The sequence below is a fragment of the Phocoena sinus genome, chromosome 10 (genome assembly GCF_008692025.1).
Source record: "Phocoena sinus isolate mPhoSin1 chromosome 10, mPhoSin1.pri, whole genome shotgun sequence".
NCBI lineage: Eukaryota > Metazoa > Chordata > Mammalia > Artiodactyla > Phocoenidae > Phocoena > Phocoena sinus.
The window spans coordinates 96,546,645-96,563,530 of NC_045772.1; the positions used below are offsets into that span (position 1 = coordinate 96,546,645).

General features: G+C 61.1%; 2 protein-coding genes across 2 annotated transcripts; both read right to left on the reverse strand.

Moving 5' to 3' along the window:
• Positions 1-123: 123 nt before the first annotated feature.
• P3H3 (prolyl 3-hydroxylase 3) lies at positions 124-10,266 on the reverse strand. The gene is made up of 15 exons (XM_032644668.1): positions 9,716-10,266; positions 8,594-8,746; positions 8,041-8,242; positions 7,824-7,955; positions 7,279-7,415; positions 6,800-6,889; positions 5,689-5,741; positions 5,502-5,569; positions 5,265-5,389; positions 2,584-2,685; positions 2,158-2,308; positions 1,816-1,933; positions 1,664-1,739; positions 800-940; positions 124-658 (listed from the first exon to the last, which is right to left on the reverse strand). Exons 1-15 carry the CDS (start codon positions 10,199-10,201, stop codon positions 503-505), a joined length of 2,190 nt encoding a protein of 729 aa, XP_032500559.1. The 5' UTR covers positions 10,202-10,266; the 3' UTR covers positions 124-502.
• An 849-nt stretch (positions 10,267-11,115) lies between these two features.
• Positions 11,116-16,788, reverse strand: GPR162 (G protein-coupled receptor 162). The gene is made up of 5 exons (XM_032644669.1): positions 16,690-16,788; positions 13,819-15,118; positions 12,915-13,104; positions 12,166-12,323; positions 11,116-11,861 (listed from the first exon to the last, which is right to left on the reverse strand). The coding sequence occupies exons 2-5, from the start codon at positions 14,683-14,685 to the stop codon at positions 11,316-11,318; spliced, it is 1,761 nt and encodes a 586-aa protein (XP_032500560.1). The 5' UTR covers positions 14,686-15,118; positions 16,690-16,788; the 3' UTR covers positions 11,116-11,315.
• Positions 16,789-16,886: the final 98 nt, after the last annotated feature.

The following is a 16,886-nucleotide window of genomic DNA, read 5'->3' on the forward strand; positions in this document are numbered from 1 at the left end:
TCACAGGCTGGAGAGGCCCTGCCTCTGGGAGGCCCACGATACCTGTCCTCCCTGGCTGGTCACAGCCTCTCCACCCTCCAGCCGCCAGGGAAACTGCCGCGACACACTTGACTGGGCCCCGGCTGAGGGATCTTCAGGCTCTTTATTGACGGGCGGGGAGCGGGCAGTGGGGTGGCCCTCCCTCTCATCCTCCTCATTTAAAGCAGTCGGGCCCTACCCCCTGCCGTTTCCCTCCAAGGCGGCAGCATCATCGCGTCTTCTGTCTGTCCTAGGGCTGCAGGTCCGTCAGCTGGGCCCAGGCCTGGCTCCCCAGGCTAGTCTGTGCGGTGTCCTCTGAGTCCAGGGCTGCACGGCCCTTGTGATCCCCAGGCTGGTGGGCGTGCAGGGATGGAGAGCTCGCTGTTCTGCTCCTGTCACGTGGGGACTTCTCGGGGGTCTTGGCATCAAGGCAGACCCCCCCACAAGTCAAGAGGCCACATCCCCAAGGAGCTGGCTCAGCCCCTCACAGCTCCTCTCGGACCCGAGGCGGCTTCCCAGCCTTGTCCTGGACCCGCTGAAGCCTGTGGCTGGGGGGTTCTGGGGCGGGGTCTCTGCTGGGCATTCCTTCTCCCTCCTCCTTCTCTGGCTCCTGCAGTAGCTCTTTGGCTTCTGTCCACTCCTGGGAGGCGTGGAGAGGAGGGTCTGGCCTGATCTCCTGCATCCACCCTGCCCCAAGGCCCCTCCCTGGCTCAGCTCAGCCCCTGCGCCTTACCCGTCAGCCTGCCCGCCCCTCACACGGCTACTCCCGCTCGCTCCTCACCTGCTCCCCGTGCTCAGGGGCCCACGTGTGCCACAGCGCCAGGCTGCAGCGCCGCCCCCGCGTCACGGCCCACACACCGTGGGGATTCTCCACGCCGGAGCTGAAGGCCACGAGGCGCCCGCAGCGAGGACGGACCTGCGCCTGGCGGGCCATGGCGGATTCAGCTCCAGGGAGGGGCCCTCGGAAAACCTGGCCCTGAGTCCCTGGAGTAGGACGGGGGTAGGGGGCCCAGAGAAGGCAGCTCTCTTGCCCACCACTTCCCCTCCATAATTCAGGGGCTGTCTGGGGGCAAGTGGGAAATGGGCCTCCACTTGGGGAGCCCAAGTGCCAGACTGAGGCTAGAGGAGTTGGAGCCAAAGGGAGAAGGGACCTCCATCCGCCCCAGTGCCCTGACTTTTCCTGGCCAACTCTTTGTACCAGGTGTGAAGGCACGAGCGCAGTACCAGACTCCGGGTTCTGGGCATAAGGATCTTGAGGACACTTTTCCACCCCAAAGAGAGCTTGGATTACCGGTGGTGAGCAGAGAAGGAAGTAATTGGACAAGGCAGAGCAATACACAATGAAGAAGCACTGCTCCACTCTTCCACCGATCCTAGCCCCGAGCTTGTACCTGGAATAGGGGCTTGGGGTCCTGTGCTTCACCCGCCCTCCTTTAGGAGGGCCTGGAGGGGCCCCTTGGAGGTCTCCTGGGAGGGGCTAGGAGAGCCCCTGAACACACAAGTGGTGGGAGGCGCTGGGGAGGCCAGGGAAGGAGAGGGTTAAGGCGGCCCCAGCCACTTCCCTGCATTTGCCTCTGGGAACCTTCTGTTTTGAATCTTGAGCCCACAGCTGGGCTCCGTGTCCCCCGCCCCGGCCCCCATTTACCGTGACGGTGAGGGCGTTGGGCTCTGTGAAGAACAGGTGCCCGCCCTGGAAGTCATCGTTGAGGTAGAGGAGTCCGCTGGGGAGGGAGGAAGACAGGAGGCGGTGAGACCCCCGCCCAGGCCCCCCTGCCTGACCCCTGGAGGGCCGCCCACCTGTAGTCTCGGTAGGTGTAGGCCGGGGGCTCCCGCCAGCACTCCCCGGTGTCAGGGTCCAGGACGCAGTTGTCTGCATGCACCGGGTGGCTCAGGTCCATGCGCTGTGCCTGCTCTCCTGGGAAGCGAAGGGGACTGGTGGGCGCCCCGCTGCCCGGTGCCCGCCCACCGACACCCACCCTGCAGCGCCGGGGTCACAGCCGGGCCCGGCCTGGGAAGGGGAGTCAGTCCTCGTGCAGTGAAGACTGGGACGCACGTGGCTGGGGCTGCGGAAGGTGTGCGGTGCACCGGCCCCGAGGGGCCCCGAGGCTGGGGCGGAGCGGCAGGGTCCCTGGCGGTTACCTTCTATGGCACTACGGCACACCAGGTGGGTGAAGGAGAGGTGCAGGGGCCGGTCCGGGGAGAAGTAGGCCTGTGTCAGGCTCCGCACGCGCTCGCTCACCTCCAGAAGCAGCTGGGCGCCCTGACTGCCCACGACCCCAGCCCGGGCCAGCTGCCAGCAGAGAAGGAAGGGCCAGGAAGGGGGAGGCACTGGAAGGGTGGCCCCTGCCCCCGCCCCACTTCCACTGCCCTCCACCCACGGTTTGGGGGCGCCCATCCACCCAACTGCTCCATGACGGCAACCCGGGACCCTCGGTCTGGAAGCCCCTCCTCAACCCTGGGCCGAGGACTCGGCTACTCTCGGTCCCGGAAGAACCCTCCGCAGGAGATGCCCGGCCCTCTTCTCCAGTTCTGACATCAGGCCAGGGCCTGGGGGCCTCCTCTCACCTGGGCGGCCTTGAGCACCGTGAGCCCCTCGAAGCGTTCGTGGGGAGTGTGTGGGGAGCGGCGGCCCTGATAGCCAGACCTGGCTCCAGACTCAGCCGCGTCCTAAGCAGGGAGGGGGTTGGCTGGGGGAGTCACCCTCCCGGGCCCCGGGCTATCGCCCACCTCACTGCCCACAGGGCCACATGGCCTTCCCTCCAACCCTCCCAACTCCCTGGAAGAGGCTAGAAGCTCCCGGAGTTCTCTGAGCTCCTGCCCTTTCCCAGAGAACGACTATCTCCGCGTCTGTGTTGTCACTCCTGGTAAAGATCTGGAACCCCACTCACGGAAGCGACTGTGCACAGAACTCTGGAGAGCTTCCTACAGTGGCGAAGGGGCCTTGAGAGGTAAGGACAGCTGGGGAAGGGGACAGGAGGGGCTTGATCACTCATCCCGACGGGCCGAGAATAGGGGAGTTTCTCTGGAAAAGGACGCTGGCAGGAGGTTCGACAGTCGGGACAGGTCCTGGCTGACTCGAGGTAGGGACATGGCATCAGCAAAGGTGTCTCTCTTCCATCCCTTCTCACCTTACATGCTCTTGGAGAACTTGAGTACCCTTGATGCTAAGTCCCAGTTACCCAACTGCCTACATGACTCTTATCAACTGGGGGTCTCCTAGTATCTGAGTGTCCCTTTCCTGATACCTACTGTCTGCTTTTTCTTTCTTTTTTCTATTCTGTCTGCTTTTTGAAACTCAAGGTACCACTATCTAATTACCCCGTATTTAAGCCTCATCTCTGAGAGGTTTATATAGAGGCTACCTGGCCACTCAAGCCATCTAACACTCTATTCTTTTATTCATTCATTCATTCAGTAGGCATTGAGCACCTACTATGTGCCAGGCACTGTTCTAGGCACTGCGGACTCAGCTGTGAACATGAAAAGTTCCAGCAGGGTTTATATTTTGAGATAATAAACAAACAAACCAGATCAATTCAGATGGTGATAAGTGTTACATGGAAAATTAAAGCAGGGTCACAACCCCGAGAGTGCCCCGGCAGGGATCAGGGGACAGCTAGGTGATGAGGTGACACCTACATCGAAACCAAATGATATGAAGGAATAGCTGAGAGAAGATGTTCCAGGCAGCAGAAATAGCAAATGCAAAGGTCCTGGGGCCAGAATGAGTTTAGTGGAATCAAGGAACAGAAAGGTCTGATACTTGGGAGTTATCCTTGACTCCATTCTTTCTTCATCTTCCACATAGATTTAGTCCTCAAATTCTCTTTCTTTGATTTTCTAAGTATTTCTCATCTGTCCCCATCTTCATTCCCTTGAAATGAGAACCTAACCTAGGGCGGCGGGCCTCTCGCAATCATCCCAGAGGCTCCCGCTCACTTCCCTCTCCCGCTGCATTCTCCACACTGCCACTAGAGGGAGCTCCCAGTCCTACAGGATGAGGGCTCCGGACTCTGCCCTTGGGGATTCTGCAGGAAGACAAAAGTCCACCCCTCCTTAAATCCTTCAGTAAGTCGTCCACAAATAAAGTCCAAACTCCTTGGTAGGGTACAGAGGCCCCTCCCCATCTCTCCTGGGCCTCCACCCCTCCACCGCCCCTGGATAACATACGGCCTGATGTTAATAGCGATAGATCATGCTATTTCCACATTCTTCCCAGAGCTTTACCATGTACTAACTCATTTAATCCTCACAGCCACCACAGCAACCCTACAACATAACCGCTGCATTTAGCCCCGTTTCATAGAGAGGAAACTAGGCTCACAGATGTTAAAATACATTGCCCAAGGTCACACAGGTAATCCCTGCTGGGACTGGCCCATGTTCTTAACTCCTGTGCTCCACTGCAGTTCCCAGAACCCCCCTGTTCTTCTCCCTTGCAGCCTGACTTTCCTTCCCTCTCTGTTTGGTTAACTCATCCTTAAGACTGAGCTCAAATGCCAGCCCCTCCGGAAAGCCTTCCGTGACTTCGCATCTCGGCGCGGGATCCTAGCTCCCTGACCAGGGATCGAACCCATGCCCCCTGCAGTGGAAGTTTGGAGTCTTAACCACTGGACGGCCAGGGAAGTCCCTGGATGAGTACCCTGTACAGACTTCTTTCATCAAACTCACCACCCACTCTGATTATGTCTCCATGCCTGATTCCTTCTCTATACACCGAGCTCCCAAATGCACGGTCTGTGTTCATCTACCTCTCCCTGGAACCTAGGCATTTCCAGTATACAGCAGGGTCTCAAAGAGCGTGTGTCGAAGAAACGCTAGCCCAGAGTGAGACTGAAGCTTCATAAAATGGCAGACTCGACCTGGTGAATACAGATCATCTCACCCAATCTAGGAGGGGATGCGATGATGGAGAAACAGCCTGCATGTCTGCCGAGCCAATAACTGAGCTCTCGGCCAACCAAGGAATCTTCACCTGCGCACTCACCCTTTCTGATGCATTTATGCTTTGTATTTTGTTCTTCCTATCAGTTTCTCGCAAAATCCTTCTGTAAAATGACCAGCCCATGTCAGCTAAGTTAAGAGGAAAAGCAACTTGCCCCCAGCAGGGAGGCAGTGGCAAGCACAGTCCCCGCTGGAGAGGCAGGGAGGGCAGGACAGGGGGCAGGCCAAGAGCAAGGGGGCAGACAGCTGTGCCAGAGGGTCCCCAAGTAGCGGCAGTGCCCCCCCCCCACAGGTCTTCTCACCTTGGCCAGCTGCAGGAGCACCCCGCACTCGGCTGGGGTGAGCAGCCCGTCTAGCACCGCTCGCTCCGACCCATTCAGCTGCCTCGCGTCCTGGGTCAGGGTTACCCCCTCCAGGAGGAGGACATCTGCCGGGGAGGGACAGGAGCGGGGCTGAGGGTCCCCTGAGAGCAGGCCCAGCAGTAGCTGGCAGCCGCCAGCCCCTCCAGGCTCCTGTCTCCTGCTGTCCCAGGAACTCACCCTTCCAGTGAGTCAAGGGCTTCGGCTGTGGAGGCTCATGGTCCCACGGCGTCTTCTCCCGATCCTCTCTCAGGGGTGAGAGACACGCTCAGCGGACGCACAGGCCAGTCCAGACCCATCTTCCCCAGGACCCATCCCTCCCCTTCCAGCTCAGGCCACGCCCCTCCCACCACAAGGCACCTCCTACCTGAGTTTTTCTCTAAGGGCCTCAGGGATGAAAGCTGCTGGGGTCCAGGGATCCTGGGACAGTCAGGAAAAGCGCCATCACCCATCCAGTCCACCCCTGAATCCCTGACGGTAGACCCTGAGCTACCACATTAAGGTCCTCCTGCTTCCAGAGGGGAAGGTGGAGGTGGAGAAAGCCCTGGACTCATTGTCGGGAGCCCCGGGCACTGGGCCAAACTCTGCAGTCAGAATGATAATAATAACGACAACAACAGCTTACGCAGCACCATTTGCCAGGCGCTATTCTAAGAGCTTTATACGTGGACGTGGAATTTATCATTTAAAGTTCCCAACAGTCTGATCAAACAGGTTGCAGTAATGTGCCCGTTTTGCAGTTGAGAGGACTCTGAGACACAGAGACGTAAAGCAACATGCCCAAGACCACACAGCTGCTAAGGGACAGAGGTGGGATTTAACCAACGGTTTCCAAACAGGGAGATTTGCCCGTTAGGGGACGTTGCAATGTCTGCAAACAGTTTTGATCGTCATGACTCAGGGAGTGCTAGCGACACCTACTGGGCAGAGGCCGGCCTACAGGGAAGGTGGCCTACACGGTCCCACGTTGCCTGGACAGCCCCCTTCTCCCAGTTAGGAAGTATCTGGTCCAAAAGGGCAATAGCGGCAAAAAGGTTGAGGAAGCCTGCCTTATGCTGTAGCGCTAGCGAAGATAACCTCTGCCCTTTAGTTCCCTCCACAACTACAACAAAGAGTAAGGAAAGCAGCCGCAACAGAGCTTTCTGTACTTCGGAGCAAGCGACATGGCTTCAACAGGCCTGTGAGGTAAGTGTGATGTTCCCACTTTACAGGTAAGGAAATTGAGGCTGAGGCAAGTGAAGGTCCAGAGCTTGTTCGTGGCAGAGAGACCAACATTTAGGCCTGCATGACCCCAAGGCCGCCCTTAACTGCAGGCGCCTGCCTCTGTCCCTGCGACGCTGGGACACAGAGTCCTCTCCAACCCTCGAAGCGTTATGGAGAAATGGGAAACGCTGTTGGGAACGGATGTGGCACATCCACATAGGGCATTACTGCTGTCCCCCTCCTGGGGGCGGGTGGGGAGCAGTGGGGTCACTCACGGGATCCTTGAAGCTGGCCCCCAGGTGCTCCACAGCGTAGTAGAGCTGTCTCTTCTCCCCCAGGGATCGAAGGACGAAGCGCTGGATGTCCTGGAGAAGGGGGACAGCGGGGGGGGGGGGCAGGGAAGTTAAGGCTGGAGGAGCAGGGGAGCCCGCAGGCTCCCTAACCTTGGCTGTGCTCCTCGCCTCAAGCCTCCTCCTTCAGCAGCTTCAGGGTGTCGGGGCTCAGACTGGGGGTAGTGTGTGTGTGTGCCGTGCACATGTGCAGAGGTGGGGGCAGGCAGGGGTGAGGTTAATGGAAGAGGGCTGGGCTGGGGCTTGGACTCAGAAGTAGAGCCTGCAGTGGGGAGCAGGGAGTGGAGACCGAGCAGATGCTGGACTTGGCGTCGCCTTTGGCCAGAATGGGGGGCTGGATCCAGGTGACTTCTCCAGTATATCTGTTTGATTTCGGGCTACCTCACAGGGTGAGGAGGGGCTACCTCTCTTGGCCCGAGGCCAGGTCTCGGCTCTCCTAGCTGGGCCTGGTACTGGTCCAGAGCCTTCCTGGCAGCCTCATCCTCCGGGTAGAAGAGGAGAACGCTCAGCACATTTTCCACAGCCTGGGACAGATTCCCTACTGGAGACAGAGAATAGCGTGGGGTGGGACCCAGAGACCGGGCACCGCTGTGATCCCTGGGCAGAGGCAAGAAGCCAGGGGGACAGAGGCAGAGCCGGAGAAGGTGGCCTCCCAGGGCCCCATCCCAGGCTCATCCTCTGCTTCTTTCCAAAGCTTACTGGAACATACCTGAGCTGTGTGGGCAGAGTTCAGAGGGGAGGAAGAGAGGAGAAAATAAAGGAAGGTGAGAAACAGCAAGGAGCAAGCGTCCTCCTGAGGTGGTGGTCCCCATGGAGCCCTGACCAACTACAGATGCAGACACAGACGGAGGGAGGGAGAGATGGGGCTCAGGATACCATCAGAGACAAACCTTCACTCTCCCCGTTTCCAACCTCAGTCACCCCCAGGGCTCACCCTTGCCCCACTGACCCTGAGCATGGGCCTCGTACAGCCGCCTCAGCTGGCTGGGAAGGAAGTCTGGGACAGGCAAGCTGCGACCAGGACGTGTGGCCGTGTCCCCCACACAGCGCTGCCGGCACCGCAGGACCCCTATCCAGTGCCCTGCGGGGGACACACGTGCGCCGCTCAGCTTGCGTCGCACCTCCCTGGGCACCGTGAGGCCCCGCGCAGCACGTCAGCTCCTCACCTGCGATGGCCTCGTACAGGCCTCCGGGGCTCCCGGTCCCCTCCGCCTCCTCTTCCGCCTTCTGCTGCTCCTCAGGCCCCTCGCAGCCGGCCCGGCAGCTCTCCACCTGGGCCAGGCTCTCCTGCAGGGCCTCCTCCAGCCAGGGCAGTGCCAATGCTGCTTCCTGGTGCCCCAGCAGCTCCAGGCCGGTGTCATAGGCTGCCTGCTGGGGAGGGGAGTGGTCAGTCACCTGAAATCCTGGGGCAAGGGTTGCCAGACTAGATCGGGAGGGGGAAAGAAGGGGAGGGGTGTGGGTCTCATTTGGGGCCTGGACTCCAGGTCCCAGTTCGCCTTGGGGAATACAGTATGGGCCTCGGAATCCAAATGTTAGAACGTGGGACTTTGTGAATCTCAGGAAGAAAACTAAGTCACAGAGAGGGACTTCCCATCAGGGTCACAGAGGATGGTACCCAGATTTCCTGATGCCCAGCGGACAATGCACAGTCCGGCGAGGCCTGTGTATCCAGCCAGTCAAAGACTGGGGGCGGGATAGGGGACGTGCTGAGGGTCTCACCCAGTATGGGGGCGTCTCCAGGTCCCGGAAGCTCTGGGGCCGAACCCCGGACATCCGTCTGTACTTAGCCATGTCCTCTCGCATCTGAAGGTGCGTCGGGTTGGCCACAAAGAAGGTGTGCGCTGCGGCTGCTGCCAGGTCCAACTTCTTCAGCTGAGAAGCGGGGAGGATGAGGGAGTCAGCCCTGGGGTAGGGGTGTCAGACTCTGCCTCCTCCCCAGCCTCCGCACCCCAGGCACACCTGGCACTGCCCCAGAGCCTTCTGGAAGACCGGTAGGTGAGAACTGCCCACCACCCAACCTCCAGACCCCCAGTATGTTGGGGCTCTCAGGAGTCTGGTAGCTACGGAAGCAGAAGCAGGGTCTGAAGACTGGAGTGGGTGGGGTATGGGCAGAGGGACCTCGCTGGAGAGACGAAGTGGAAGTGATGGAGTGGGTGGGGTATGGGCAGAGGGACCTCGCTGGAGAGACGAAGTGGAAGTGATGGCTAAGTGCGGTGCAGAAGTAGAGGTGACCCGAGCGACCAGCAAAAGCCGCTGGGCTCTAGGACCCTGAGCTGAGGTGTGTGTGACCAGCGCCCCCCTTCCCCGGCCACGTAGGCATTATTAGGCAACAAGGACCGCACCAGTAGCGCGCAGCGTCCATTGCCCCTGCCCCGGGACACCGGGCCCCTCAGCCCTGGCCCGCTCCTCATCTTTCTTTCCCGAAGCTCCCTCCCGCCCCAAGCGAAGGCTCACACTCACCCCCTTACCCGCCCCCATGCTCTCTCTCCAGCGGCGGATCTCAACCCTAATCCTCCCCCTTCATTCCTGGGAAGAGGCGGCTGTCACTCCGCGTAGGTCTCAGTAAGACTTTCTAAAACTCCAGGCCCCTGCCCTCCATCTCCGACCTACTTCCACCCCGCCGCATGACACCCATTCCAACTTCGCTCCCACTCTCCCAAGGCTGTCCCTCGGCGGCCTCGATGGGTGTTTGTCACGGTTTGATAGGACGGACTCCAAAGACGAGGTCCTATCCACACAGCCCCACCCGGGTCCGGGCGCTGGCCCGCCGCCCCTCCCGGGAGCTGGAGGAGGACAGCGGCGGGGCCGGGGAGGACCCCCGGGGCCCGGGCCGCCGCGCACCTGGTAGTAGGCCCTCTGCAGGTAGTTGTAGGGCTCCCGGCGGCGGAAGGCGTCCTGGAGCGCGCTCCCCACTCGGAGCCGCGCCGCGCCCCCCGGACCCAGCCTCCGCGCCCCGCACTGGGTCAGGCACTCGGCGCGCCGGAGCGTGGCGCGGAGGAGCAGCGGCTCCCAGGCGCCCCGCGCCGCTCCCGGCCCGGAGTCGGGCCCCGGGGAGGCGGGGAGCGCGGCCCCCGGCTCGGCCGCGCAGCGCGCCCCGCAGTCCAGCCGCGCGCGGCCCAGCGCCGCCCGGCTCCGCAGCGCCTCCCGCAGCAGAGCCACCGCCGGCGCCCAGGCCCCCGCCGCGTAGGCGCGCAGCCCGTCGGCGTAGAGCAAGTCGGGGGCCTGGGGGGGCGCCCCCGCGGACAGCGGGGCCAGGCCGGGGGGCTCGGGGGACCCCGGGGGAGGCAGCAGCAGCAAGAGCGGCAGCCACTGGAGGAGCCGGAACATCGTGCGAGAGCCGCCGGCCGGCTGCAGGAGGGAACTGCGGGAGCCGCGAGGAAGAGGGAGGAAACGGGGAAGGAAGAGGGAGGGGAAAGGAAGGCGAGATAGAGAGGAGGGAGGAGAGGAAGAGAGGAGGAATGAGTGGCGCCGACGGGAGCTGATGGGGCCGAGCCCCAACCCTGGGAGAGGCCGGGGTGAGAGCGAGCCGGGAGTCAGAGGACGCCTGGCAGAAGGTGGAGAACGCGGGCTTTAGTACCAGCGGGGTGGTGTGGACCAAGAAACAGACCGCGGGGAGAGCAGGGCAGACGGCCGGCGGTGGAGCAGGCCTGGTGCTCTGAAGACAGCCTGAGGAGCCTCGTAGGACCCCTGACTCCAGCCGCCGAGGCCCAGCGGGTGGGAAGAGCTACTGCGGCTGCGTTCTCCTCCACTCTTGGGGTCCAGGAAAAGGAGCGTGGATGCCACCCACAAACCCGCACACACGCGCTTTTGGACAAAGAACTTTCGAATGCAGCAGGGAGGGGGGTAAACTCCAGGTCTGTGACACCAGGTCTGCTCAAATCCTTTCCTGCCCAGGAAGTGCGCACATACAGATTTGGGAAAAGGAGGAGCGCTGAGGCATGGGAGATAGAGACATCCTCTAAAACCACCTCCACAGATCTCAACGAAGATCCTTCAAACCCCAAACCAGCTAACTCAAGTGTCTCCCTATGTCCTCCCCCCTCCACACCGCCCTCCCGCCCAGCCCAGCCCGAGGGGCTCTCATAAGGCCGTCCCTGTGAATGTCTGCATGTTTGTCTTTCTCTGTGTATATTTCTGTGCCTCTGTCCAGTGTGCCTGCTCCAGTTTGTCTTCTATGAGCCATTCCACCCCCCGAGCCTCTGACCATCCCCTTTGCCACCACAGCACATCGGACACACAGGTTTCCATGGTGACACTTCAGACTTTAATACATTTTGCTAGGGATGATGGAAGGTGAGTCAGGCATCTGGTCACTTGGATGGGAGACAGCAGGGGTTCCATCTCCCCAGAGCCTGGAGGCAGCTGCCTCAGGGTCAGGGACAGAACGAGGCGTTATGCTCCCAGGCCCCCCCACCCCCGAGTCCAGCAGGCCCACCTGGGCTCACAGGGTCAGCTGGGAGAAGATGGGGTTACCTGGGTCCCAAGATCCTCCCCAAGCTCTTGCACTCCCCTCACCTCCCGTCAGGGAGCAGCGTCGCCCTGCACTTAGCCCCAAAGGAAGTCCAACGACTCTGCTATCAGGGGACCCAAGGGAGAGTCGGCGGGGTGAGACTCCCAGCGGCCTGGGCCGGCGAGGAGAGGGCCCCGGCGAGGCCGTCGGAGAAGGCAAAGGTGTCTCGTCAATGAAGGTGGTGATCTCCTCTCGGAAGAAGCCTGGACCCCGTGGGGGTCCCCCACCTGACCCCAGAACCCCGCCCTCCAGGAATTGGCGAAGGCTGGCCAACCCCCCACCTTCAGCCTCCTCCTCCTCCTCCTCCAGCCTTTGTCTCGGTCCCAGGTACTCAGGAGGGCCCCCTAGGGCCCGGCTCTGGGCTGGGAGGACCCGGATGTCATCAGAGGATGACCACTTGTGCAGGAAAGAGCCAGGTGCCCGAGGAGTAGAGAAGATGTTGGTCTCATCGTGGGACAGACGGCGGGACAGAGGGACCTGGGGAGAGGAGCAAGTAGACCCAGGGGTGCTGCCGGGACAAAGGGGGTAGAGGCAGGAACCAAAGTGGGGACTCTGCAAGATGGCTCCACCCCCTTACACTTCTGCAAAACATCCTCTGATGGGCAAACCTGGTTCTGAGCGGTCTGAAGGGGAGCCTCCCTTGCCATGCCTTCCTTTCACCTACTCCTCATGTGCCCTGCAGGCTGGGGCTAGGGAATCGGGGGTCGGGATGGATAACAGAGACTGGAGAAAAGTAGTGAGGGGATACCCAGAATAGGAGGTGTGCTGCCTAGTCCCATACCTGTAAGTAGTGGACCCTCTCAAGAGGGGGAAAGAGCGTGTGCTGTCCAGGAAGCAGCTTCACTTGGGTAGGGTCCCTTCCCCCTGGTCCTGTGGCCCCGTTGGCATCAAAGCGAACTTTGCACACTCGGCCATCTGCACAATCATCACAGCCCCCATCTAGGAGAAAAAAGGGGCAGAGTGGTTACAGGCAGGGAATACACTTCCCCACCCCCTTTAAAAGCTCCCACCCCCTTATAAGCTCCCCAGAGAATCCTGTTTCCATTAGTCTGTAAGCTCCAAGAGGAAAACAAGAGTGGCCAACGTCTGTTGCATTCGGTGCTGAATCCCTAGCGATTCATACATATAGACACACTTATCTGGAACAGTTACCCCTGGCCCCCCAATCCCACGCCAGGAGCTGTCCCTGTAGCTGGGGAGTCTCTCTCAGGAAGCTTAGCTTTCCCTTGGTTCCACAGCCTTCCTTTATGGTTGTGTTAGTTCTCTGGACTGTTTCTTAGGCTCGGCGGAGGCAGAGCTGGCTAGTGTGGCCTTCGAGGGGGAACAGACACCGAGAGGAGGAAGCAGTGGGTGTGTATCGGGGTGATGATTGGGGAGAGGGGAGCCACGAGTCAACCCAGGGGCGCTGCAGGTTCTGTCCAGCAGGGGGCACTCCAGGGCAGCCTGTCCCCACAAGAAAAAGGGCTGGTAGAAAAGGGCAGGAAAGGGAGCCGACGCCTAGGAAAGCGAAAACCCAGCCCCTCCTCTGACCGTCGTCGCCATCCTCCTCGGACATGATAGCCACGCACTGCTCCCACACCGTGCGCACGTCGGCGCGGTAGCGCTCGCAGGACCAGATGAAGGAAGGCAGCAGCAGCGTCTGTGCCATGGAGCACCACAGCACGGCCAGCACCATCCAGGGGGGAGCCGAGTCCGACTTCAGGGAGAAGAAGCTCACCACCTGGCAGGAGGATGGAGAGTGGCCCCGGGTCAGGGCCCAGAGCCGAGGGGGCCCACTCGACCCCAGATCCGACATCCTAGTGCAGCCGGGGGCGGGGCAAGAAGTCAGGAGCGGATGGTCCGGATCACGTAGGATCGGGACAGAGGCAAAGCTGGAGGTGAAGAAGGTCGAACAGAGGGGAAGGGATTGACTCAGAGGAAGATCAGGACAGAGTACTGGAGAGAAAGCCCAGAGGTGCAGAGGGAGAGGAGCAGACGCCGTACAGTAAACTTGAAGACAGACTGAAATTCAGAAAGAGGGACTAGATGGGGATGCAGAAAGCTGGGGGTGGGGGGGGGGGCGGTGAGCTCTCTGGGGTTGCCACCCAGGGGTGCTCAAGACCCTGTTGTACCCAGAGGGAGTTCGGGAGTGGAGTGTGGAGCTTAGCAGCTGGGTGATGGGTCTTGGGGGCTGAATAGTGGAGCTGCAGGATAGGTGATGGAGCCAGAGGACAGGGAGTGGGACGGAAGGATGGATGATGGAGTTGAGTACTGGTCACTGGCGAACAGGCTACGGAGCTGGGCTAGTGGGAACTGGGAGATGGATGGTAGAGATGGGGGTTCACAAGTGGGGCTGGGTAGAGGAGAGGAAGATGGATGATGGAGTTAGAGGTCAGGTGATCATGCTGGGGTCTGGGTATTGGAGAGAGCAGGTGGGGGGGAGTCCCAATCTCACCAAGATGGGCACCCCTGTGAGTGAGTCATAGAGAAAGACGATGGCGCTGACCAAGTTGGTGACCTGCAGGGATGTCTTGGCCGACTCGGACCCATCCAGCGAGGACCGCCGCTTCCCTCGGGCATCCTCCACCACAATGGCCGGCACCTCAAAGGCTGGCCGGGTGCCCAACCCCCCTGACCCACCCCCCTTGGCCCCGCCCCCAGCCCCCGCTCTCCGGGCCTGTTGAGCCCTCCGGGGCCGGGCCCACAGCGTCTGGTAGAAGGTGATGGCCACACAGACCAGACCCATGACAATGCCCCCAAGTAGCAAGAGGCTGAAGCAGACGCCAAAGCCGAGGCCAATCTTGGAGACTATGAACTGGCAGCCGCGGGCGTAGTAGCGCTCGCCGTTGTTGTGCCAGCCAATGGAGGGCAGTGTGGAGAGGATGAAGCTGACCATCCAGATGCCCATGACGGCATGCAGCGCCTGCTTCTTGGCGTTGCTGAGGCGGTAGTTGACGGGCCAACGCACCATCCACATGCGGTGGTAGGAGAGCGAGGCGACGGTGAAGCAGGTGGCCAGGGCCAGCGTGTAGTAGGTGGACACAAAGACCTTGCAGATGCTTTCGTTCCAGTCATAGTCGGAGGAGGCCTGGCGCCGGAGCTGCACCACGGCGAAGGTGGTGAGGGGCACGGCTGCCATGAGGATGTGCGTGCCTGCCAGGAAGCAGAGCAGCAGCTCCAGGGGCTTGTGCTTCTGCCGCTTGGCCGAGATGCTGAGGATGATCCAGGCGTTGGCCAGCAGTGCCAGGAGCCCGCAGGCCAGCCAGGACAACGCGTTTGAGCGGAGGGAGGCCTCCTCTGCCCCCGCCCCACCCCGAGCCATCCTTCGTCGGCCCCCCCACCCCCCTTGAACTCTTGGGGGTGGGGGCTAGGTCTCACCCAGGAGCCCCACTCACACGCACCCCCATGATGCCCACAGTCCTTGCCCTGGAGTGAGGCAGGCCGCCCCTAGGCCTACCCTAGTGCTCAGCATTGCACGACTGACCCAGCTAAGGTCAGGTGTGGAGGGCAGGGGAGGAGACTGAGGGTCAGCAGAGGTGGTCCTCCGCCTCCATGCTGGGTGGGACCCTTCCAGAAGTATCCCTGTAGTTGATGGGGGAGGCGAGCTGACCGCTTTCCCAGCTAGGAGGCTGGCTGGGAAGCCCTGGTCCCCACGTCAGGACTTCCAGCTGTCTTCTGCCTCTGGTGCTTGGCCAGTCAGGGGTCCTCCGGATGCCTCAAGGGGCATGGGGGCGGGGCTCAGCCGCCTGGACACCCTGCAAGGGAGAGATGAGGTGTGGAAGGGGCGGAGCAAAGGTGGGGTCTAGGCTGGTCTCCAGCTGGTACCCAAGGCTCCCTTCTCTTGAAATGATAGAAATGACTGGTTACTAGGGGTCATGGGGTCATCAAGAACATTCTCCTGCCTTAAAGCAGACCGTCACTCTAACACCCCACACGGATGAGAGCCCTGCTTTCCAGACGTCCAGGAGAGAAGGTATTCTGACCTCCTGTCTCCCATCCTTCGTCAGCCATTTTTCCTGCTTCTGGCCCTCCCGGGTCCCTCTTTCTGTCCCCTGCTCAGCACTCCTCAACCACTATCTTCACATCCCTGAATCTCTCCTCAGAGCTACCATGGCAGAGGCAAGACTTGTTTCTTCTTGAGGGCTCACTGGAAACTGGGATATGGTATTACAGTCATTCCCCAACCTTCCAGGCTCCTGGGTCCAGGGGTCCAGGTGCTCAGTTCCATCTCCCCAAGCCTGCATGATCACCCGCCCACTCACCGGGTATCTAGGAAGATGGGAGAAAGGAGGCTGGGACCGAGGCGGGGGTGGGGTGGGGGGTGGCAGGGAACCCGAAGACAGGGGAACCACTGACATCAGAAGCATCCAGAAAAGGAAAGAGGGGGAACTAGGGGGAAGGAGGAGAGTTTGAACAGAAGAGAAGGAGAGAGGGGGCAAAGTGACAGTATTTGAAAATAGAAGGAAAAGCCAAGAGACCCCTGGAGAGGAGGCTTTGGGGGGAGGTGAGGGGGGGATGGAGGGAGGGAGCAGGGAAGAAAAACCCAGTGTTCAATAAGGTTCAGACTCCCTCCACCTCATAGACCCCCACTCTTTCCTCCCCTGCCCTGAGCCTCAGTTTCCCTCTGATGGGAAGGAAGATGTTCTGAATTTGGTGACTCTGAGCTTCATCGAGCCCTGGGGAGGGGGTTCTGAGGAACTCGGGTGAAAGCCTGAAGAGAGTGGAGGCAGGAAGGATGGGCATAATGGCTTTGGGGTAAGCGAGGTAAAAATGGGGCACATCAGTGGTAGGGTCTGTTTCCTGTAGCAGACCCTTAGACCCTTGCCCTCCCCAAGAGGTCCTAGTCCATCCCCCACCTTTGTCTTCCCTCGGAGCCCAGTACACCCTAGTTGCCATGGCAATGGCCAGCTAGAGGGAGATGGAGGGAATCGGTCAGGAGCGCCCCCCATCTCCCCTCCAGCCTTGGACCCCTTCCCATCCACACCCACCCAGGCCCAGAGGGTGGGCTCAGGAAAAAAGAGCTGGGGACTCGGAGAGGGAGGGAGGCAGGAAGGATGTGAAGGACAGAGAGAGGAGGTGAAGGACGGAGAGAGATCAGAGGAAGGTGGGAGGGGGTCCGGGGGACTCCAGGGCGGAAAGGGGTCCCTCGCCCTTCGGGGTAAAGGGGTGAAAGGTCAGGCGGCTCCTCCCTCCTGCGGGCCACCCACCGCGGTCTCCAGGGCAGAAACAGCAGGTGGCTGGGGAGGAGGGGCCGGCCCGAGGGGGAGAGGAGGCGGCGGGGGAAGAGGGGAGGGGACCACGGGGGACAGGGCCGGGGTCGCCTTACCTCGGGCTGCGCCCAGCACTGCCATGGAGACAGCACTCCCGACGCGGCTCTCCCCGGCTCCCGCCGCCTGCCGGCTCCAGCTCGCCGCCCTCCTCCCTCCTCCCTCCTCCCTCCGGGCCTCCCTCCTCCCGCCCGTCCCAGCCTCTCCGTTCGGCCCCCTACGTCCCTCCGAGCCCCTCTCTCCCGGGGTCCTGCCG

Coding starts and splice junctions, on each gene's coding strand:
- P3H3 (XM_032644668.1), bottom strand. CDS start 10,201: ATGTTCCGGCTCCTCCAGTGGCTGCCGCTCTTGCTGCTGCTGCCTCCC. Junction 8,747..9,715: donor TGCAGAGGGCCTACTACCAG/GTGCGCGGCGGC, acceptor CCCGCTTCTCAG/CTGAAGAAGTTGGACCTGGC. Junction 5,742..6,799: donor GGGCCAGCTTCAAGGATCCC/GTGAGTGACCCC, acceptor TGACTGTCCCAG/GATCCCTGGACCCCAGCAGC.
- GPR162 (XM_032644669.1), bottom strand. CDS start 14,685: ATGGCTCGGGGTGGGGCGGGGGCAGAGGAGGCCTCCCTCCGCTCAAAC. Junction 13,105..13,818: donor TCACAGGGGTGCCCATCTTG/GTGAGATTGGGA, acceptor TCCTCCTGCCAG/GTGGTGAGCTTCTTCTCCCT. Junction 11,862..12,165: donor AGAGGGTCCACTACTTACAG/GTATGGGACTAG, acceptor TCCTCTCCCCAG/GTCCCTCTGTCCCGCCGTCT.